Here is a 23880-nt window from a genome sequence, read left to right as displayed (position 1 = left end):
CTTTCTTTGAAGCCTGGTCCCGCAGACCAGCAATTCAGCCACAGCATGCGCCGGAGGACCACCGCCCAAAACTAAAAACGCCCCAGCATTGGAGCAGTATCCAGTGCGACACCGCAAACAAATTGCAGCCCTTGCACAGTTTGGTCCAGCAGTTCTGAAACGGCAGGGGGAAAGGGTCTCCAGGTCACGGAGTAGTAACTTAGCCCATTCTGGTAATGTTTGCGAAACCAGGGCAATGGTAAACACCGGTCTTAAGGCAGACCCCGCTAGGGAGAACATAGTGCGGGACACAGACTCCCCCCTATGATCCACTAGATCCCTAAAGGACGGGGAATCCTCCACTGGGATTCACAGTAGCTTTATTCAGTCTGGAGACCGGCGGATCCACCATAGGCGGCACCGTCCACTTTTTAACGAGGGACTCTTCAAAAGGGTAGTGCCTAGCAATCCGCTTAGGCATCCCAGGGGAGCATTTCGGATGGTCCCATTCTTTCTTAATTATATCGCCAAAGCATGCGGGAAAGAGAAAAACCTTTGTCACCCTGGAGGGTTCGCGAGTGCCAAAATCAACCTGAGCATCAGTCGCAGTCGAGCTGCGTCCTCCATCTTTAGGGTATCATGTACAGACACAATCAGTGCATCCACCAGCGCCTTGTCTTGTGTGGCAGCGTAGATTTTTTTTGGAAAATGTCCCGCTGCGCTACAGAGCCCCCAAGTGGTCAGGCAGTATGCACCTAGAGAGCCCCAGCAGAGAGAGAGACCCCCCCCCCCCCCAAGGCTCACCAACCCACAGCAAGATGCACCAGAAGGCCCAGAGTGTCTCAGCAGCATGTGTCAGCACGTGTCAGCAGCAATCTTCCTCTCAAAAGAATGCCTGCAGAGAGGTATGCCCGGGTCACATACACGCCTCCAGGACTCCTACACAGTGATTCTATGCACTGAAATACGAGCGGGGTGTACTAAGATTCCCACCAAGGTGCCATTGTGGATGATGGACAAGACAAACACCTTTTTTGTCCCTCCACTTCATGGCCAACACTTCCACATTTCTCAGAAATGTCGATTCCCCCTTTGTAGCCTTTTTGTGACTACATTTTATGGGAAGCCCTTCCTTTTTTATCTGGAGGTCCAGAGTTTTTTTTTTTTTAACGGTACAGATGATGAAAAAGAGGCACGCTGCTGTAATAATTGTCCACAAACATATATACACACACATATATATATATATATATATATATATATACACATACATACATACAAACTATCCTTTTTTGAACAGGGGATATGCCAGGTCCCAATTTTCCCACTGGTTTCGATATATGTTGGGCACTCAGGGGGCTGGAGCTGCGAGACTTTACCTTCATACACGCGGAAGGCGTACACATATCCAGTAGCTCTATTCCAAAGTTTGTTTAGTTTCAACCCGTTCCTGGCTCTATTACTAGGAATATACTGTTAAAGTGCAGCCGGCCATTAAAGTGGATAAGGGATTTGTCCACACAAATATTTTGGTCTAGGACATACACTTCAGGAAATTGTTTGGAAAAATAATTTATTAGGGGGTGTATTTTAAACAATTTATCGTAGTTGGGATGATCTTGGGGAGGGCACTGCGAGTGGTCATTAAAATGTAGGAAGCACATAATTATGTCATAGCGTGTCCTTGACATATCAGCAGAATAAAATCAGCATTTGGTGAATGGGGTGGGTGGACCACTAGGCATGCACTTAAAGAGGTTGTAAACTCATTAAAACATTTTTTTCTTTTTTTCCAACCTGAAAGAGAAACGCATAATGAGCTAGTATGCATCGCATACTAGCTCATTATGAAATACTTACCAAAGAACGAGCCCCCGCCGTGCTGGCCGCTTACCTGCATGACGGCGACATGTTCAGTCGCCCGTCTTCCGGGATCGCGGCCTCCGGACATCTGATTGGCCGGACCCGCGATTACGTCACTCCCGCGCATGCACCAGCGGCCGTTCCTTCAGAGCCCATGCGCCAGTGATAAGAAACAAAGAGGAGAAGCGCTCTAAGTGCAGACAGTTTATTGATATATAAGGCAATATGTGTAGTAACTCACTAGACATAAATGAAGGTCAGGCTGTGTAACTCCAGTAGATCTTAAGACATCCTCTGGGGGGAGGGGGGTGTGCCATCCACTCCAAAGTGCCGTCCGTGGCTGAGTCAGTGTTGTTGGGAGAAAAGAAAGCCGGCTGCCTCCCGCCTCAGTACACGATAAGCGGTCAGATGTGAATGACCGGCGGCTGCGATGTTACGTTGGTAGCTGGACGCTCTCCCGTCACCAGGGGTGGTGTGATCCGACAGCAAAGTACGGCATGCACGACGCGTTTCTGAGCATGCGCAGGGTCAGTGTACCCGGCGCACTCTTTCTTCAGGTGCTGGTGACGGGAGAGCATCCAGCTACCAACGTAATATCGCAGCCGCCGGTCATTCACATCTGACCGCTTATCGTGTACTGAGGTGGGAGGCAGCCGGCTTTCTTTTCTCCCAACAACACTGACTCAGCCACGGACGGCGCTTTGGAGTGGATGGCACACCCCCCTCCCCCCAGAGGATGTCTTAAGATCTACTGGAGTTACACAGCCTGACCTTCATTTATGTCTAGTGAGTTACTACACATATTGCCTTATATATCAATAAACTGTCTGCACTTAGAGTGCTTCTCCTCTTTGTTTCTTTTTGCTCATACAGAATTTCCTCTTGGTCTGTGGAAGAGCGGCTCAGTGCATATGGACTATCCCCTCTTGTCAACACACTGATCTCATACAAAACAGTAATTTTTTTTTGTTTCATTCAGTGCATAGTTTTTTGTCCTTTGTCCCCCTCCCCTCCTTGTTTGTATTAGATTTATCAAGCACATCTCCTGTGTTGGTGGTTTTTAGCGCTCTGGTTATATACATATATACATGCGCCAGTGATGTCACTGGCTGCATTTAAGGTAAATATCTCCTAAACGGTACATGTTTAGGAGATATTTACAGTACCTATAGGTAAGCCTTATCATAGGCTTACCTATAGGTAAAAGTTGCAGAGGAGGGTTTACTTCCTCTAATTTTTCTTTGTAAGCCCCATATTACATGTAAGGCCCAAAAACAATTTGAATTAGTCTAGTGTGAGACAACGCCAATGAGACATATGGGTATAGGACAAATTGGGGTTGAAGGCAATAAATTGCTCTGCAAAGAGATTTGTTTCATCCCCCATATACTGCATCAAATCTTGTGGGAAAAACAAATAAAAATGATCGAATTGTGAAAAATTAGTAGTGCTGGGCTGCACCCCTGACTGTGTGGTGAAAGGGGGGGATTATAGCTGACCCTGAGCTGGCAGGCAACCATAAGTGGTTTGCCAGGGCATCGGGAAGGTAGGTTTGGGCCTAGATTCTTCAGGTTTGGTGTTTTATTCAAGTGCTGGTACTGGGCTCCTCTTCCTAGGGTTTAGCTCCGTTTGTGTTGGTGCCGTTGGGGTGTATGGCGCTGCTGGTGGAAGGCAGATCTTGTTCTCATTCTTTTAGGAGGGACCATTTCCTCCTCTGATTCGGTCCCTGATCCACTACTTTCTACTGCCCTCCTTAGCCAACATGGTAAGGATTGTATATGCCTCCTCTAATGTAAAAAATCTTTTGGACATGGTGGCTGGTACTGATGGCCTGTGTGACAGGTCACTGATGGCGGTACTGACGGCCTGTGTGAGAGGTCACTGATGGCGGTACTGATGGCCTGTGTGACAGATTCAGAAGGGCTGTGTGACAGGTTCTCTTTATTGGGGCATGTGGTGCACAGTAATGTGTGTAGCAATTGTAAAAAAAAGCCACTCACTGATCCCTGCTCTTCTCCTCACATGATCGGTGTGCGAGGAGAAGAAGCCGGGATCTTCTAGTAATGGCTATAGTGTTGACAGTTGTGACCGGGTGTGATTGGACACAGCCAATCACAAGGTAAATGGCCAAATTTCATTGGCTGTTTACTGTGATCAGGATGGGCTGTGTCTGAGAGACACATGCCATCCCGATCGCCCAGGGGGAGCACATTAGTGGCATATCCTGCTGGATGTCATATTGCGGCCATCATTTTGCTATACGAAGGCCGGGAAGTGGTTAAGAATGATGTTTAAAAGAAGCATCAGATGATGTGAACCATGCCTCGCAAAAAAAGGAGCTCTTTGAAGACCTACGATCAAGAGAAGTAGTAACAGATAAAAAAATAAGTAAAATCACTGGAACTGGTCAACATCCTTGTTCATCAGTCTACCTTATGTAAGTCTTCGAACAGACAGGGTGTCCATGGTAAAACACCATGAAAGAACGACCCCCCTCCCCCAAATAAAAAAAAAAACAAAAACATTTCTGCAGGCTTGAAGTTTGCCAAAAGTTGAATAGTTCAGGAAGAATACTCAGCACCATGTATGGTGCAAAAATAGCACAGCTTACCGGCATCTAAACTCGATCCGGATAATGACGTATGATGGAGAAAACAATTATTTGGGGCTTTCTTTGCGGTCTTAGGGTTTGGACCACTTATAGAGTGAAAAATACATTTCTAAGTTTACCAAAATTTTCTACAGGATAATGTCAGGGTGGCTGTCCACCAGCTGAATTGACTTTGGATGATGCAGCAAGACAATGTGTGTCTGAGCTGCAACAGTTTTGGAACGTGGAATGGTCAAAAATTTCTCCTGAACATTGTGCAAGTCTGATCCAGAGTTACTGAAGGCTCTTACTTGAAGTAATTGCTGCCAAAAGGAGGTTTCACCCACTATTAACTCCAATGGTTCACTTTCTTTTTCCTCCAGCACTGCAAAGGTTACTTAGTGTCATCTGCATAGTCACATAGTTAGGCAGGTTGAAGAGACACACAAGTCCATCAAGTTAAACAAAAAAAACAAAACCATACAATCCCATATACACAATCCTATTCCTTCCTGATCCCCCAAGAGGCATTTAGATATTCCCTGGATCAACTTTACCTATACATTTTAGTATCCAGTTATATTATGTACATTTAGGAAAGAATCCATGCCTTTTTTAAAGCAATCTACTGAGCTGACCAGAACAACCTCTTGAGGAAGTCTATTCCACATTTTTACAGTGCTTATGGTGAAGAAACTTTTCCGTAATATTTAATGGGTGTGTTCAATAAAGACACAAGAAATTAGATCTGTTCATGTGTCATCAGCTTAAGTGCATTGTGGTGGTCTATTGACACTTGTCACTGTCACTTTGCCATTTAACCTAGGAAGGGCATGGATAAGAATACTCTCACGCATCTGCCAATACACCGTGGAAAGCCTAAACTGCATGTTTGACGTCAAGCTAAATCCTCAAAGTTCAAATGCATGTGCTTAGGGCACATAGAAATTGCTTAGAAAAAGCAAGCAAATATGAGTAAATTCCTGTGTTGTTGGGCCTGTGTGTGCTTCAAGCAGATTTTGCTTTCCTTAACAAGTCTATGGGAATGCAAAACCCACTTGAAGCAGGTGAAATTGTAGGTCAGGGGAAGGTTAAATGTACCCATCAAATTCTGAATGATTTCAGAAGTGTCTCAAAATGATGTAATCGACACAAACCCAAAGACTGTTTAACAGGCCCTAAAATGCTTGTGCTCTCTTTGTGAATTCCCAGCACAAGCAACCTGGCAGACTTTGCTCAACTCTATACTGAGAAGTGCTCTAACCCAGTAAGACTGAATGGGTAGCTGGTGCCAATAACTACCCTGTCCCAGGTTTCCTGTTTCACAGAGGCTCTTTTCTCTTAAAGAATCGTATGGAGCCACCCTTGCATACAGGAACTAAAGCTGTGCCCCCGTACATGAGTGCATCATAAAAAAAAAAAAAAAAGCCCTAGGATGCCAAGTCACTGCCCTGTTCCTGCTTGCTAGTAGGCCATCTGGAGACTGCGATGTCCACTGTTCAAAGACGACTGAATGTTCAGGGAAGCAAAACAGCAGCATGGAAAGTTGTAAACTGCAAGTGCTGGGGTATGCATTTTAACAAATAGTTTACTGGAGAAAGTTTACTTTAATTTGTTCAGCTAAAAAACATTACAGTTTATTGTTACTTTAACCTCTATAACTTATCCCTTTTGGTCTTTTAAATATGCAACTGGATTTCTTTTCGGCAAGTACAAGAAAATCCAACAGTTTCCGAAGTCTGTAGTCCTGTCCTAGGGTAAAAACTCTGCCCTGCCATAGATACAGTAAAGCGAGCAAGTGTTGTCCACCCATGACAGAAATGGAGTTACTGGAAGGGCCACCAAGGGTAAAATGCACCCAAAAAAGGAAACTAATGCAAGGCATTACATTTTTTTTTTTTTAAGTTTAATTGCACTTTAATCCCACGTATAAATGTTTACCTTTGCAATATTTCACATAAATGTTTTTCAAAGTGTGGAAGAAAAACTTCCTAATATTGCTTTAGCTTTCTTTTCCCAGTACAGAAGAAATGTACATATCACCTTGACAATTTCACCTAGCATAAATCAGTAGCTTGCCGTTTTAAAAAGGTCAAATAACCCCATAGTATTCTTTAATTCCTGTTGTCCGAGAGGTTTTTAGAGCTTTTATTTCATCTTTCAGGCACAAAAGGGGAGTGGAGGTAGCCCTGATGCAGAATTTCTGCATATTAAACAGCGGCTCACAAATAGTCAATAAGTCCCTGCTCCCACGCCTGCTCTGCACAAAGACCAGCTCAAAGGAGACATTCAAAACAAGCAGTTGTCTCTGCTCAACACATTCCTTGATGGGCTTCTGGCCTTCTTAGTCCTAGCAATGGCCCTTTCAACATCTGCTAAGCTTGTTTTACTTGGCAGAAAAGGCCTATCTGGGAAATCATCAAAATGCCTCAGAATAGCATTAAATCTGTTTTCTTTATGCCTCTAAAAACGACAGTGAAAAATCATTTACAATCAAACGCCAAAAGGAAAATTTGTTAAATGCTCTCAGATCTGATCTTTAATAAAATACAGAAAAGTGGAAATGATTTACTGGCAATGTTCTATCAAACAAAATTGCTTTATTCCATTTTACCAGCTTTCTAACGGTTCCCACATGTTCCAACCGAACATGCCTTGTTGGTGTAAACATGGGCAAACCCATAGGTTTGGGATTAGTTAAAAATGCGATGTAAATGAACTGCAGAGAGCTCTACACCAGACTGACCACTTTACAACTCACTGGCTGTAGATAGAAGCCGGCTTCACTGCCTCTTCCAGACGTATGCACAGAGCCCGAGGTCAAATTTTAGACAGCTTGAAGCATGAAAAATGGTACCCCTGGCAATGTATTTTGGTTAAGTCAACTGGGAGCTCGTCTTGGGTTACTTACTTCCAAATCTATAGAAATGCCAGCAGTGCACTGTTCCTTAAAACATTATTTATATTAGCAAGTTATAAACTCCAACTTAGACTCATTTCTTAAAGATTTCAGCATGGGAATGGCTTCTGAGCTAGCTTAACAACTTATTTTAAATGTCAATCTAGAGGGGATTTATTTATTTATTTATTTATTTTTTTAAATCTAAAATTTGTCTTCAGGCTCCTTTTTATTGTTACCCTTGACCTAAACGAGTAATTAACCCTTGAAGTGTAGGCACAGCCCGACTGCAAGGGATATTTTAGTTGCCTGGAGTTGGGCTTTAAACATGAACTAAAATATTTTTGTGGTAATGCAAATGCTTTGAAATTGCAAGCAAAAATAGTGCATGTATGCAAGCTTGCAAATCTGTATCACCTTTTTCTTTAACCATATTTTATAACATCAATATGCCATCTTGCAGCTTCAGTTTCATAACTGCTTCTTCAGCATTAGCAGCAGGTAATAAAGGCTGGTATTTGAGGGAAGTGATTTAGGAAGTTCACTGTAGGAACTGCTTTCTTTGCCAGAAACCGGGCCAGTCAGGGCCAGATTTATAAGGGGGCAAATAGGGACAATTGCCCCAGGCACCCCTAACAGAAGGGACCCCCTCTATTAAAAAAATAAATAAAATGATTATATATATATATATATATATATATATATATATATATATATATATATATACACACACACACACACACACACACACACACATATATATATATATATACATATATTATACAATAGAAATCGTACTTTTAATAAATGTATCTTGGGAAGTAATATTTTGCAAGCCATCTGTAAAACTCTGGACCAAACAGAGCACTATGACTGTGTGTAGGGGCATATGTGACCTTAGAATGTTGTGTAATGCACTTTAAAAATGTGACTAAACCAACTCTGTGTATAAGGGAGCCCCAAACCTGAAGTGTCCCGGGCCCCCCAAAGTCTAAATCTGACCCTGTGACCAGTAATAGGACAGTTATAACCCCACCCTTTTCACTTCTCCCTTTTGTCCTTTAACACCGACCTGTTACTTGTATTAATAAATACAGCTGTCAATCCAGTGATTGGGCAGGACTGGGAGAGAAAGCACATTGGATTCTCTGCTCCTGTATACAACATGAAGAGCATAATCACATACTATAAGGGAGGTGTGGAACACCAATGACCACTGAGCTATCCAGCCAGCAGAGATCAACTAGAGGTCACAGAGCTCCAGAACATACGTAATGCCCATGCAGCAGCTGGGGGAACATACAAAAAAAACAAAAAAAAAAAAAAATCTACACAGTTTTGCAGGTTTACAATTTTGGCATGAAACACAAAATAGGTCTCTTTGCTGATGACGTCATACTTCTGATCACTGACCCAATCTGTTCCATGCCAGCAATCCAGGATTATCCTTAACCAATTTAGTTTAGCTTCCTTCTACAAATTAAATTCCTCTAAATCCCTGATCTTCCCCCTAAACCTCACAAATAGGCAAGAATTCCTCCTGAAAGACTTTTCCCTTTACTTGGTCAACCCAATTGATCCCATACCCTTCACTACACCACCTCAATGATCTTAACTACCGTGCCTTTCAAAGACACCTCTCCCAACTACTAAGCCAAATGCGCACATATGGCCTTTTCAAAATAGGAAGGATTGTCTATTTCAAAATGTCGATTTTGCCCAAACTCTATATTTATTCCGCACAGTAACAATTCCTATAACCCATACCTTCTTTACCTAAAATAAATAAACATTGAGATTTATATGGAATGCAAAACCACTCATATGTGCCCACCACGTTCTAACTAGGCATCATAACCAAGGAGGAGTAAGTCTTCCTCACATCCAAAACTACTATTATGCTTCAATCTTGGACCAATTATACTACTGGTGGCACCCAACTCCCAAAAAAAATTTGGTCTATTATGGAATCATCCCCCTACATACCCAATAACGTGCTTGAAATTCTCCAGCCCACTTCTGCAGGTTCTCCCCCGAACACAATAACTATATCCCCATCAATTACAGCATCACTGACAGCTTGGAAGAAATTCACCCAGGCAAAATTTAGTAGATTACCCATCTCACACTCTACCGATCCCTCTCAAAACAATATCAGCACACCTGTCAAACCTTAGGATACAACATTGGCAAGAGTACAGAATTCGTAGTCTATTGGACCTTTACACTGATGGTGCTCTAAAAACCTTCAGGGATCTCCAAACTTAACATACCTTACCCTTACCTGAAGCCTTTACATATAGAAGGATCTCCCACTTTCTCAAAACATCTCACATCCCCTCAGTGATTACCTTACCTAAACTCCTTCATAACTTCCACACCTTTAAAATATACCACAAGCATGGTATCTCCACTATATACTCAGCCATTAGTGATAATCGCCCTTACTCCAAAATCGCCACCCTCTCTAAATGGTTTAAGGCACTAAATGTGAACATATGTGGACACAAGCCTTCAAACTCACTTACACGGCCTCTCACTGCTCCAACCATTGGGAATCCTACCAAAACAAACACACACAGATGTACCCGACACCCTACAGTCTTTCCAAATTCTTCAAAGGACATCCTACTACTTGTTGGAGGTCCTGTGGAAGTACTGGTACCTTAGCACACATCCTATAGTTCTGCAGATCCATAAGCTCATACTGGAGACAGATATTTGCCCTGATCTCCTCAATATCGCATACTCTTTCTGCTCCTAACCCTTCACTAGCACTATTACATCTTGGGATAGAAAAATTCTCTCTGGTGTCAAAGGTATTGATACTACACTTACTTTTTGCTGCAAAAGTAAATATCACCAAACTCTGGAAAAAGTCAAAAACCCCCTCCATTTCCAGTACAATAGCCGACCTGAACCTTCAATCCGAGATGGAGAGACTAGTTGCTAGGAAAAAATTCAGTATGAATTCAGTATTTCTAGCTCAATGGTCATCTTGACTCACACATCCAAAATGTACTGTAACTATATGATGATCTTCGTATCACAGATCCATTCTGTCTATATCTCTCCCCTCTTCTTCCTAGCTGTCCTACTATTATACAGCATAACTAGTCACCTTGCTGGTACCCCCCTTTTCCCCTTCCTCATCGCCATCTATATCACCTCCCATCCCTTCATCCCATACCCTGTCTGGAGTCAACAATGTCAACAAGTAAGCGATGTATGTTCTACATTTCTAAGATTGGTAACACTACAATGGAACTGTATTTCCTTGTGTCTTAATTATTGTGCTCCAGTTGGAACAACTGACTTGATGTAAAAAATGTACACTTTGTTCATTTTATTGAAAAACTGTAATAAAGAAATATTGAAAATACATAGTGCACTACTTTCAATGTTGCGCTTTTAGAACGTTTGCAGTGAAATAATATAGAGGCTTTGTTTCCTTTAAAGAGTTCAGCAAGTTTAGAGTAAACACGGATGGGCACCAGCTAATCAAGGCCTTCTTGCCCAACAAATACTCTATATCAATAAATTATACAGGGAGTGCAGAATTATTAGGCAAATTAGTATTTTTGAGGATTAATTTTATTATTGAACAACAACCATGTTCTCAATGAACCCAAAAAACTCAATATCAAAGCTGACTATTTTTGGAAGTAGTTTTTAGTTTGTTTTTAGTTTTAGCTATTTTAGGGGGATATCTGTGTGTGCAGGTGACTATTACTGTGCATAATTATTAGGCAACTTAACAAAAATCAAATATACAGTATACCCATTTCAATTATTTTTTTTTACCAGTGAAACCAATATAACATCTCAACATTCACAAATATACATTTCTGACATTCAAAAACAAAACAAATCAGTGACCAATATAGCCACCTTTCTTTGCAAGGACACTCAAAAGCCTGCCATCCATGGATTCTGTCAGTGTTTTGATCTGTTCACCATCAACATTGCGTGCAGCAGCAACCACAGCCTCCCAGACACTGTTCAGAGAGGTGTACTGTTTTCTTTCCTTGTAAATCTCACATTTGATGATGGACCACAGGTTCTCAATGGGGTTCAGATCAGGTGAACAAGGAGGCCATGTCATTAGCTTTTCTTCTTTTATACCCTTTCTTGCCAGCCACGCTGTGGAGTACTTGGACGCGTGTGATGGAGCATTGTCCTGCATGAAAATCATGTTTTTCTTGAAGGATGCAGACTTCTTCCTGTACCACTGCTTGAAGAAGGTGTCTTCCAGAAACTGGCAGTAGGACTGGGAGTTGAGCTTGACTCCATCCTCAACCCGAAAAGGCCCCACAAGCTCATCTTTGATGATACCAGCCCAAACCAGTACTCCACCTCCACCTTGCTGGCGTCTGAGTCGGACTGGAGCTCTCTGCCCTTTACCAATCCAGCCACGGGCCCATCCATCTGGCCCATCAAGACTCACTCTCATTTCATCAGTCCATAAAACCTTTGAAAAATCAGTCTTGAGATATTTCTTGGCCCAGTCTCGACGTTTCAGCTTGTGTGTCTTGTTCAGTGGTGGTCGTCTTTCAGCCTTTCTTACCTTGGCCATGTCTCTAAGTATTGCACACATTGTGCTTTCGGGCACTCCAGTGATGTTGCAGCTCTGAAATATGGCCAAACTGGTGGCAAGTGGCATCTTGGCAGCTGCCGCTTGACTTTTCTCAGTTCATGGGCTGTTATTTTGCGCCTTGGTTTTTCCACACGCTTCTTGCGACCCTGTTGACTATTTTGAATGAAATGCTTGATTGTTCGATGATCACGCTTCAGAAGCTTTGCAATTTTAAGACTGCTGCATCCCTCTGCAAGATATCTCACTATTTTTGACTTTTCTGAGCCTGTCAAGTCCTTCTTTTGACCCATTTTGCCCAAGGAAAGGAAGTTGCCTAATAATTATGCACACCTGATATAGGGTGTTGATGTCATTAGACCACACCCCTTCTCATTACAGAGATGCACATTACCTAATATGCTTAATTTGTAGTAGGCTTTCAAGCCTATACAGCTTGGAGTAAGACAACATGCATAAAGAGGATGATGTGGTCAAAATACTAATTTGCCTAATAATTCTGCACTACCTGTAAGGTGGTAAAAAGTCAAAGCAGACTAAGACAAAACAGGTAAATGCTCCTTTACTGAAGGTCAAATCACAGGCAGTTGAACATTAGCACCTACCTCAATTATATAAAGCACAATGTTCTTGTAAAAGCAGTATAAAATACACTTGGCGACTCGGTTGTAGTTCCAGGCACCATGGACCAATAGTAAGTTTTTCAAATACTTGAACTAAAGAAACGACACAATACAAAACTTAATATACATTAAATATAAATGACAGCATAACCTCATAATAATTTTGCCTCAAAAATGTATGCAAGGCCAAAACTTTTTTTTTTTATATATTTTAGATAGAGTAGGGAAGGATTAAAACCCATTGAGGAGATGTCCCTGTACTTCCTATTCCAGAAATGAAACCAGAAGTGAGAGGAAATCCCTACAAAGTGAGGGGAAGTTTCCCTTAGGCAGTTGTGACCAAAACATGTGTCCCCATTGGATGATTTTCCCCCATCTCCTGTGCCAGAGACAATGCAGAAATTTTGTATTTTCCATCACCTTTAGTCTTGGTGACCTGGACAAATAAAGAGGGGTAGACCTATTTTTTTAAGTACACAGCCTGCAATAATAATAATGATAAAACCCCACAGGGTTTCAAAAGTTAGTGAGATGTTTTTGGCAGTAAATAAACATGTTGCCCATGAAGTTAATGTGTTGAAAGCAGAAAAAATGGGCATCGTAGTTTGTGGTGTATGGGGCTGCGTAGCCACAGACTGGTCAGGCTGCCCATGCTGACCTGTGTCCACAACCAAAAACACCTACAATGGGCATGTGGGCCTCAGCACTGGACCACTGAGCAATGGAAGAAGGTGGCTTGGTCTGACTATTCACGTTTTCTTTGAAATCATTTGGATGGCTGGGTGCGTGTGCGTCATTTATGTGTGGAAGAGATGGCACCAAGATGCAGTATGGGGAAAAGGGAAGCTGGCAGAGGCAGTGTGATGCTTTGGGAAATGTACTGCTAGGAGACCTTGGGTCCTGCCATTCCTGTGGATGTCACTTTGAAATTCATGGCTTGATTAGTCAAGACTGTTTTGGTGGCAAAAACAGAACCTACTCAATATTATGTGGGTGATCATAATGTCATGGCTGTTTGGTGTGTGCATATGTGTATATATATATATATATATATATATATATATATATATATATATATATATACATATATATACACATATGTGTTTTTGCAATAAATATGCTTTAAAAAAAAAAAAAAAAAAATCAAGTAAGCATGTTTTAACCCAGGGGCCCTAGTGCAGCACAACATAGTTCAGATTGGTTATAGGAACAGACTGTTTATTAGTACCTGTGCTATGGAGTAATCAGAAGAGTTTGCAGCTTGTAGTCCTTCATTCCCACTTATACCAACACCAACGTGGGCAGTCTGGATCATGCTGACATCATTCGCTCCATCGCCAATAGCTAGAGTGATAACTTTAACTTGTTTCTTTACCATGTCCACAACCTCAGACTTTTGAAGGGGGGACACCCTGCAATAAATCAAAAGAAACAACCCCATGAAAAATACAAGAGATGCTGTACTAATACCCAAAAATAAATATTCATAAAAGTACATAAGGCTTGTTTTTTTTTACCTTGGCGGCATTGCTCAAGTACATTAGATCAGCTCTCTCTGCAAGATCCTCTAACTAATAACACTGTGCTCTTGGAAAACCTCATCTGGAGTCTGAGTTGTATGCCAAGGATTCCTAACTTTGCCGGATGGGATTACGCATGCTAAGGTGGCCAGGAGCAGGCACGATGACATATGATTGCGCCTGCACATGCTGCCCCACTAAAAAATAATTGTAGCAGCAAGTGGTTAAAACCCTGCTCAATCAGAGCTTCTATTAAAGTCTATCTTGTGTGCTGAAATATTTCTAGGACATCACAAGTGGTTATCAAGTTCATTATGGTTACATATATTTGTCATCTTATTTTTGAACAGTTAAAATATCTTTCTATTTACATAGTTAGTGAGGTTGAAAAAAGACATCAGTCCATCCAGTTCAACCTAAGATGTGTGTGTGTGTTTGCTTTTAACCGTACATTGTGTACCCCTGTATGTTGTGGTCTCCAAGGTGCCCATCTAATAGTTTTTTGAAACCATCAATGCTCCCAGCTGATACGACTGCTTGTGGAAGAGAATTCAACATCCTTACCGCTCTTACAGTGAAGAACCCCTTACGCATTTTAAGGTTAAACCGCCTTTCCTCTAGTTTTAGTGAATGGCCACGTGTCTTATTGTATCTCCTCTCTCTGAATAGTTTGTTCCTTATGCTAGGGTCGCCAGTACAGTATTTGTACATTGATATATCCCCCCTCAATCGTCTCTTCTCCAGAGAGAATAAGTTCAGTGCTTGTAGTCTTTCCTCATAGCCGATGTCCTCCATTCCCCTAATTATTTTTGTTGCCCTTCTCTGGACTTTCTCCAGTTCCAGCACATCCTTCCTGAGGACCGGTGCCCAGAACTGGACAGCATACTCCAAATGTGGCCCGACCAGAGTCTTGTAGAGCGGGAGAATAATCTCTTTATTTCTGGAGTGAATCCCCTTTTTTATACAACCCAGTATTCTGTTGGCTTTGCTTGCGGCGGCTTGGCATTGCATGCCACTGCCAAGCCTGTTGTCTACCAGTACCCCCAAGTCCTTTTCCATCCTAGACTCACCCAGAGGTTCCCCCCTAGTGAGTAGCTTGCTTTCTGGTTTCTGGCCCCCAAGTGCATTACTTTACATTTTTCAACATTAAACCTCATCTGCCATGTAGTTGCCCACCCCGTTATTTTGTTCAGGTCCGCTTGTAAGGTTTCCACATCCTGCATAGAAGATATTGGCATGCTTAGTTTAGTATCATCCGCAAATACTGAGATTATACTAGATATCCCCTCCTCTAGATCATTTATGAATAAATTAAACAGGATTGGTCCCAGGACAGAACCCTGGGGGACCCCAATTTCCACACCCGCCCAATCCGAGTACTCCCCATTAATCACCACGCTCTGGACTCTCCCCTGGAGCCAGTTCTCTATCCAGGTACTCACCCTATGGTCCATACCTACCTTCCTTAGTTTGTACAGTAAGCGTTTGTGGGGAACGGTGTCAAAGGCCTTTGCAGAGTCCAGATACACCACATCCACCGGCTTACCTTTATCTAGGTGGCAGCTCACTTCATCGTAGAAGGTTAATAGATTGGTTTGGCAACAACGATTTTTCATGAATCCATGCTGATTACTACTAATAATACAGTTTTCATTACTAAAGTCTTGTATGTGGTCCCTTAACATCCCCTCCAATATCTTGCAGACTACAGATGTTAGGCTGACCGGCCTATAGTTACCCGGGATACATCTCGGCCCCTTTTTAAATATTGGTACCACGTTGGCTTTTTTCCAATCAGCTGGCACCATACCCGTCTGTAAACTATCCTTAAAGATCAAGAATAATGGTCTGGCAATCACCTGGCTGAGCTCTTTCAGAACCCTCGGGTGCAAGCCATCCGGTCCCGGTGATTTATTTATGTTAAGTTTCTCTAGTTTAGTTCTAAGTCCATCTTCTGTTAGCCATGGTGGCACTTCCTGAGGTGTGTTGTTTAGTTTGGCCTTACAAGCTGGGTTTGTGTAGCCCCCCCGATTCTTTTGTGAAGACTGAAGAGAAGAAATTATTTAACACTTCCGCCTTTTCTCTGTCCTCAGTGGCCATATTTCCTTTGTCATCTTTTATGGGGCCAATGTGTTCTGGCCTCGCTTTCTTACTGTTTATATACTTAAAAAACTTCTTGGGGTTCTTTTTACTCTCCTCCGCTATATGTCTCTCGTGTTCTATTTTAGCCGCCCTGATTTCATCTTTACATTTCTTATTACACTCTTTGTAATGCTTAAATGCTGCTAATGACCCCTCAGTCTTGTATTTTTTGAAGGCCTTTTCTTTAGCACTAATGAAATTTAAAAAAAAAAAAAAAACCTTTTCACTCATGCAGACACACACAGCTCCCTTTGGTCAAATTGTTCTACATGCTGATTGGTTTCTATGAAGAGCTGCACCAGATTTTGCACTCTCCGGTTTCAGTAAATCAACCCTACAGTTTAAAAATTCATGACCCCCAACTGCTCACTAGAGATGAGCATGGGAGTCCTACAAACTCATCTCTATCCAAATACAGTGGGTACGGAAAGTATTCAGACCCCCTTAAATTTTTCACTCTTTGTTATATTGCAGCCATTTGCTAAAATCATTTAAGATCATTCTTCTTCCTCATGAATGTACACATAGCACCCCATACTGACAGAAAAACACAGAATTGTTGACATTGTTGCAGATTTATTAAAAAAGAAAAACTGAAATATCACATGGTCTTAAGTATTCAGACCCTTTGCTCAGTATTTAGTAGAAGCCCCCTTTTGATCTAATACAGCCAGGAGTCTTTTTGGGAAAGATGCAACAAGTCTTTCACACCTGGATTTGGGGATCCTCTGCCATTCCTCCTTGCAGATCCTCTCCAGTTCTGTCAGGTTGGATGGTAAACGTTGGTGGACAGCCATTTTTTAGGTCTCTCCAGAGATGCTCAATTGGGTTTAAGTCAGGGCTCTGGCTGGGCCATTCAAGAACAGTCACGGAGTTGTTGTGAAGCCACTCCTTCGTTATTTTAGCTGTGTGCTTAGGTTCCTTGTCTTGTTGGAAGGTAAACCTTCGGCCCAGTCTGAGGTCCAGAGCACTCTGGAGAAGGTTTTTGTCCAGGATATCCCTGTACTTGGCCGCATTCATCTTTCCCTCGATTGCAACCAGTCGTCCTGTCCCTGCAGCTGAAAAACACCCCCACAACATGTTGCTGCCACCACCATGCTTCACTGTTGGGACTGTATTGGACAGGTGATGAGCAGTGCCTGGTTTTCTCCACACATACCGCTTAGAATTAAGGCCAAAAAGTTCTATTTTGGTCTCATCAGACCAGAGAATCTTATTTCTCACCATCTTGGAGTCCTTCAGGTGTTTTTTAGCAAACTCCATGCGGGCTTTCATGTGTCTTACACTGAGGAGAGGCTTCCATCGGGCCACTCTGCCATAAAGCCCCGACTGGTGGAGGGCTGCAGTGATGGTTGACTTTCTTCAACTTTCTCCCATCTCCTGACTGCATCTCTGGAGCTCAGCCACAGTGATCTTTGGGTTCTTCTTTACCTCTCTCACCAAGGCTCTTCTCTCCCGATAGCTCAGTTTGGCCGGACGGCCAGCTCTAGGAAGGGTTCTGGTCGTCCCAAACGTCTTCCATTTGAGGATTATGGAGGCCACTGTGCTCTTAGGAACCTGAAGTGCAGCAGAAATCTTTTTGTAACCTTGGCCAGATCTGTGCCTTGCCACAATTCTGTCTCTGAGCTCTTCAGGCAGTTCCTTTGACCTCATGATTCTCATTTGCTCTGACATGCATTGTGATCTGGAAGGTCTTATATAGACAGGTGTGTGGCTTTCCTAATCAAATCCAATCAGTATAATCAAACACAGCTGGACTCAAATGAAGGTGTAGAACCATCTCAAGGATGATCAGAAGAAATGGAAAGCACCTGAGTTAAATATATGAGTGTCACAGCAAAGGGTCTGAATACTTAGGACCATGTGATATTTCAGTTTTTCTTTATTAATAAATCTGCAACAATGTCAACAATTCTGTGTTTTTCTGTCAGTATGGGGTGCTATGTGTACATTCATGAGGAAGAAGAATGAACTTAAATGATTTTAGCAAATGGCTGCAATATAACAAAGAGTGAAAAATTTAAGGGGGTCTGAATACTTTCCGTACCCACTGTATCAGACACTCTCTAATTAGTCCAATCAGGTGCGGGTCAGGACATTCACCACAGTGCATCACATGTAAACAAAGTGGCAGGATGATGGTGATGTCACTGCCCTTATATGGGCACATATTTAGACAATGTCAATATAAGGGCAGTGACATCTCCAGTATTCTGCCCGTTTGTTTACATGTTCTGCGGGAAGTGAATGACCTGGACAGCAGCTCATAGAACTAAAAAAGAAAAAAAGCACAACTTCGGTTTAGATAGAGGGAAGTTCGGAGGGCTTCCAAATTAATTTCTACTGCTCACAGATTTGTATACTGGAAATGTGTTCCCAATACCACCCCTTCCTCACACTATCCACCTTGCTGTATCACAAAGGGATGTTTGCACAGTAAATTATCAATTGAGGCATGTGAATACTCTAGCAGCACACAGATTATCTATAAACATTAAAGAGATCCATGCCATTTCTTTTTCCAACCCCCATCCTACACTACATATACACATAGTAGGGATGCACCGATACCATTTTTAGAACGCGGAGCACGAATACCAATACATTTTTTCCCCCAAGGACTCGCCAATGCCAATTACCAATACCCATCACCTACAGTTAGGTTCATATATATTTGGACACAGGCACATTTTTAGTTTTTTTCAGTTAATTTACCATAACATATTCAAGCTATAGTTATCTAATGGATAGAGGCTGAAAGTGCACACTCAGGTTTATTTGAGTGTATGTACATCCAAATCGGAGGAAGGGATTAGAAATTACAACTCTTGAGAATAGCCACCCCCTTTTTTTTAAGGAACCAAAAGTTATTGGACAATTGAATCAAAAGCTGTTTCATGGCCAGGTATGGGCTACTCCTTCATTAGTTCTTCATCAATTAAGCAGGTAAAAGGTCTGGATTTGATTCTAAGTGTGGTATTTGCATTTGGAATCTATTGCTGTGAACCTTCATCATTCATGCAAAGGAGTTGTCCATGCAGGTGAAACAGGCCATTGTAAGGCTTCAAAAATGAAATAAATCCATCAGAGAGATAGCAGCAACATTAGGAGTGGCCAAATCAACAGTTTGGTACATTCTGAGGAAAGAAGAACGCACTGGTGAGCTCAGCAACATAAAAAGGCCTGGACGTCCACGGAAGACAACAGTGGTGAATGATCGTAGGATTCTCTCTATGGTAAAGAAAAACCCATTCACAACATCCAGACAAATGAGGACACTCTCCAGGAAGTGGGTGTGTCAAGACTACAATCAAGAAAATACTTCAGGAGAGCAAATACAGAGGGTTCACCACAAGGTGCAAATCATTCATAAGCCTGAAGGAATAGAAAAGTTAGATTAGACTTTACCAAAAAAAAAAAAAATCTAAAAAAGCCAGACCAGTTCTGGAAAAGCATTCTTTGGATGGATGAAATTAAGATTCATCTGTACCAGAATGACGGGAAGAAAAAAGTGTGGAGAAAACCTGGAACAGCTCATGATCCAAAGCACACCACTTCATCTGTAAAACGTGGTGGAGGCAGTGCGATTGCATGGGCATGAATGGCTTCCAGTGGCACTGGGTCATTGGTGTTTATTGATGATGTGACAGAAGCAGCCAGATGAATTCTGCAGTGTTTAGAGATATACTGTCAGCCCAGATTCAGCCAAATGCAGCAAAGGTTATTGGACGGTGTTTCACAGTACAAATGGACAATGATCCAAAACACTGCAAAAGCAACCCAGGAGCTTTTGAAGGAAAAGAAGCGGAATATTCTGCAATGGCCGAGTCAATTACCTGATCTCAACCCAATAGAGCATGCATTTCATTTACCGAAAGCAAAACCAAAGGCAGACAGACCCACAAACAATAAACAACTGGAGACAGCTGCAGTTAGAGCCTGGCAAAGCATCACAAAGGAGGAAAGTCAGTCTTTGGTAATGTCCATGGTTTCCAGACTTCAGGCGGTCATTGCCAGTAAAGGATTCTCAACAAAAAATTTTAAATTGACATTTTATTTAAGATTATATTAATTTGTCCAATTACATTTGAGCCCCTAAAAATGGGGGGAATGTGTATAAAAATGGTTGCAGTTCCTAAAATTTGTACTTGATATTTATGTTCAACCCCTTGAATTGAAGCTGGAAGTCTGCACTTCAAATTAATTTGGATTGTTTAATTTTTTTTTCTGGTGGCACACAGAGCCAAAAGTATGAAAATTGTGCCTGTGTCCAAATATATATGGACCCAACTGTAGGAAGAGTAGGTAGAGGGGTGGTTTGGGAGGTTGGGGGGGTTGTTAGGGAGTTGGGTGATGCTGGGGAGAAGGCAGGGTAGTTGAGGGTGGGGTAAAATAGGGATTGTGGGGTGGGAGAGTTGAAATGGAAAAGGATATAACATGGCACAGGAGACAGTCACAGACTGCAGACATGGCACAGGAGACAGTCACAGACTGCAGACATGGCACAGGAGACAGTTACAGACTGCAGACATGGTACAAGTGGTGTGGTGAAGTAGCAGTCAGCGTACACAGCTTTGGGGAAGCCTGTTCTCCCTCCCTATAGAATAAACCTGTGTGATCCCAGCTCTCCCCCTCCCCCCCCCTCAGTGTGCAGCCATCGCTGGAGTTCTGCTCACTTACATTAGCAGTGTCCCCTCCGGATTTCACTCAGGTCCCCTCAGACTCCCAGCCATCCTGCTCAGCAGCAGTGTCCGGGTCCAAATAGAAAGTCTCCTCAGACTCCAGGCCCCTTCCGTGGTCAGTAGGAAGTAGGTGAAGGCGGCGCATCTCAGGAGGAAGTTACATATTCCTCCTCTGAATGCTGGGGCCTCCATGCACCTGATTGTTTGCTGGGATGTTAGGCGGGCCCAGCAAGCAATCATTTTCATAAGCCCAGACTTGGACAAGCTGGGAGTTCTGCCACTGGTGTGGGCTTTTCCCGGGGCGTCACCCAGGTGTGGTACGCACCCACCTAGCGATACCATTGGGAGGAGGAGGCAGGGATGCCATCCCCGCCAGAGGAGACAGCTGGCTGGAGGAGGAGGCGTTCTGCTTCCAACCGGACGTCACTTCTGGTATCGGCACATTTTTGGGAGTACCGATACTCGCGAGAAATGCCTAGTATCGGTGCAACCCTAGTACAGAGGCTTTGTAATCACTTAATAGTTCCTCTCTCATGTCACAATTCTATAGCCCTTTCTGGATAGCAGCCGTGAAAACTTGGTGTTGGTTTTTACAGACAGTCTGGATAAAAATGATATCATCCCTTTTTACATCAACTTCTGATTGGCTCGAACTTTTTTTTTTTAATGTTTAGTTCAGGTCAGGTCATATCTAAAGTTGGTCAATAGAAATGGGATGTTTTCCATTCACGTATTCAGTGAATGGTATGAGTATTTTAGAGGAGATAAAATGGAAACTGAGTAAGGAAAGAAATACCACTATGATAATGTGATACATGGCGACTCAAAGCACAAAAGCCAGTCAGCTAGCATATTCAGAATGAGAGGTTGGCAGAGAGAGCCCGTGTTCTTTTAGAACAGGTTTACTTTAGGGCATCCAGGTAATAAAAAAGAAAAAGCAGCGCAAACACCAAGAGTGTACTAAAACCACATACTGAAAAAAACCCACAAAAATATGTAACAATTCATGAGCACTGATATGCCCTAAGGGGTAAGAAAATATTTCATATGAAGGTGGTATAAAGTATTTTCCAAGTCGCACATTACTTCCTGTCTAGTAAACCAATAAAAGAATACTGTTAAATGCAACTTTTAAACCTCCTTTAGCTTTGAAAGACAGTTACAGCAGAGAAGTGATCACAGAGTAAAGTAACAAATGCGTATTTCATTTTTGTGCAGACATTAATGCCTACATACATCCTTGTTAGTAGCTTTTTTCAGTTTCCCTGGTCACTAGTTTGGGAGATCACCCTGCAGAGAGTACAGAGCTGCTGAGCTGATTTACCTGCAGCAAATGACAGCTTTGCATGACAGGGCCAGGTCCAGGAAGTACTGTCTAACTCCAAACGTCAAGGCATATTTGAGGGACTTGCCATCTATAATTAAGGCAAAGTCATTCTCCTTTCTGAGTGCGTCTCCAAGATTACTGCAGTGGTGACTTAAAATTTCACGAGTGGACTGTATAGGAAAAAGAAAAAAGCAAAAAAGGTCACTTTTACAGAAGTTATATAGTGTCAGAACTAAAAGTTCAAACTGTTAAAACTTACACAATTAGTCATGGGGTAAAAGGGGTATCCCAAAAATTCTCAGGTGCTAACCGACTGGTCTTAAAAACATTTTATTTTAGTGAAACAGTAAGTGTGGAACCTTTGCTGAGTTTTTACTGCTGGTAATGATTTTAGGTCCCAGACTCCTACTGTAAATGTCCATAAGAATCTTTTACTAATGCTAGCCACATATAGTTACAAGGTTGGTAAGGTTGAATAAAGACACTGATCCATCCCATGCAGTCCAAGTGTGTTTGTGTGTATTTATGTCACTACCATTTTCCAAATGACTGTACATGGTGTTCGCCAAGAAACACATCCAAAAGTTTTTGAATTTATCTTCACTCTCCACTGACACCACCAACTGTGGAAGGGATGTTCCACATCCTTACCACTCTAACTGTAAAGAACCCCTGATGCAGTTTAAGATTGAACCGCTTCTTGTCCAACTTCATTGTGTGGCTGTGGGTTTTTTTTTCAATCTTTTATTTGTTACATAGGATTGAATCGTTTTCCCCTGTGCTAGAATCACCATTTAGATATTTGTATATTGTATTCATATCTTCTCTCTCTTCTCCAACAAGAATACGTTTTGTTTGTAGCTGTCCCTCATAGCTGAAGTCCTCCAGCCAACTTATTAGTTTTCTTGTCCTTCTCTGGATTCTCTCCAGTTCCAGCACATCCTTCCTGAGGATTGGTGACCAGAACTGGGCAGCCTACTAAAGATGCAGCCGAACAAGAGTTTTGTAGAGCAGTGGAATTAGTTTAATCTCTTGAGTAAAATCACATTTTGTAACAGATTACACCAATATTCACGACATCACATGCCCGACGAAGGGGCCCTGTGTGACTCTGAAACGTTGCACTACACTGTTTTGTGATGTGATCTTTCTTTAATAAAAAAACGTTTGGACAAAAATCGAAGATCCTTGGTGTGCTGGCAAATATCTACATTATTGGGAATGTTCCAGTATCCGGTACTTTAAAAGCTCATTCTAGGGATGTGTGCAATGGGAATATAGACTGTTTACCATGTCACACACGCACAGCCCCTGCAACCCCTCCCCAATCCCCTGCTATGATAGCTAGCAGAGGATTCTCTCCCCTTGCTTGCTGTCACAATTTAAAGAAATTACTTGTAATTTTCCCATTCTGTCAATGGGAAAACTAAGAGTACTGACAGCCGCAAAATTCTCAATGAACTACCAAGGCGCTGCTGAGCGTTGTTGTAGTCCATTGAATTTCCTGTCAGTGTGAAACTACCTGCCCATACAATGTACCTACAGTGTCTTGAAAAAAGTATTCATACCCCTTTTGCCACATCTTGTCATGTTACAACCAAAAACATAAATGTATTTTATTGGAATTTTATGTGATAGACCAACACAAAGTGGTACATAAT

The 23880-nt window shown here is 42.2% G+C and overlaps 1 protein-coding gene across 4 annotated transcripts in view; it reads right to left on the bottom strand.

The window, feature by feature from the left end:
* The window catches only part of ATP8A1 (ATPase phospholipid transporting 8A1), a 473872-nt gene that overhangs the window by 78317 nt on the left and 371675 nt on the right, over positions 1-23880 (bottom strand). For all 4 annotated transcript variants that reach the window (XM_082272128.1, XM_082272127.1, XM_082272129.1 and 1 more), the window contains 3 exons: positions 22217-22389; positions 13777-13960; positions 12531-12641 (listed from right to left, as the gene is read on the bottom strand). In XM_082272128.1, the coding sequence (XP_082128254.1) occupies positions 12531-12641; positions 13777-13960; positions 22217-22389 (468 nt within the window). The remainder of the gene's footprint in view (positions 1-12530; positions 12642-13776; positions 13961-22216; positions 22390-23880) is intronic.

The sequence above is a fragment of the Pelophylax lessonae genome (genome assembly GCF_965119305.1).
Source record: "Pelophylax lessonae genome assembly, chromosome: 1".
Classification (NCBI taxonomy): domain Eukaryota; kingdom Metazoa; phylum Chordata; class Amphibia; order Anura; family Ranidae; genus Pelophylax; species Pelophylax lessonae.
This window is presented reverse-complemented; position numbering and strand designations above follow the sequence as displayed.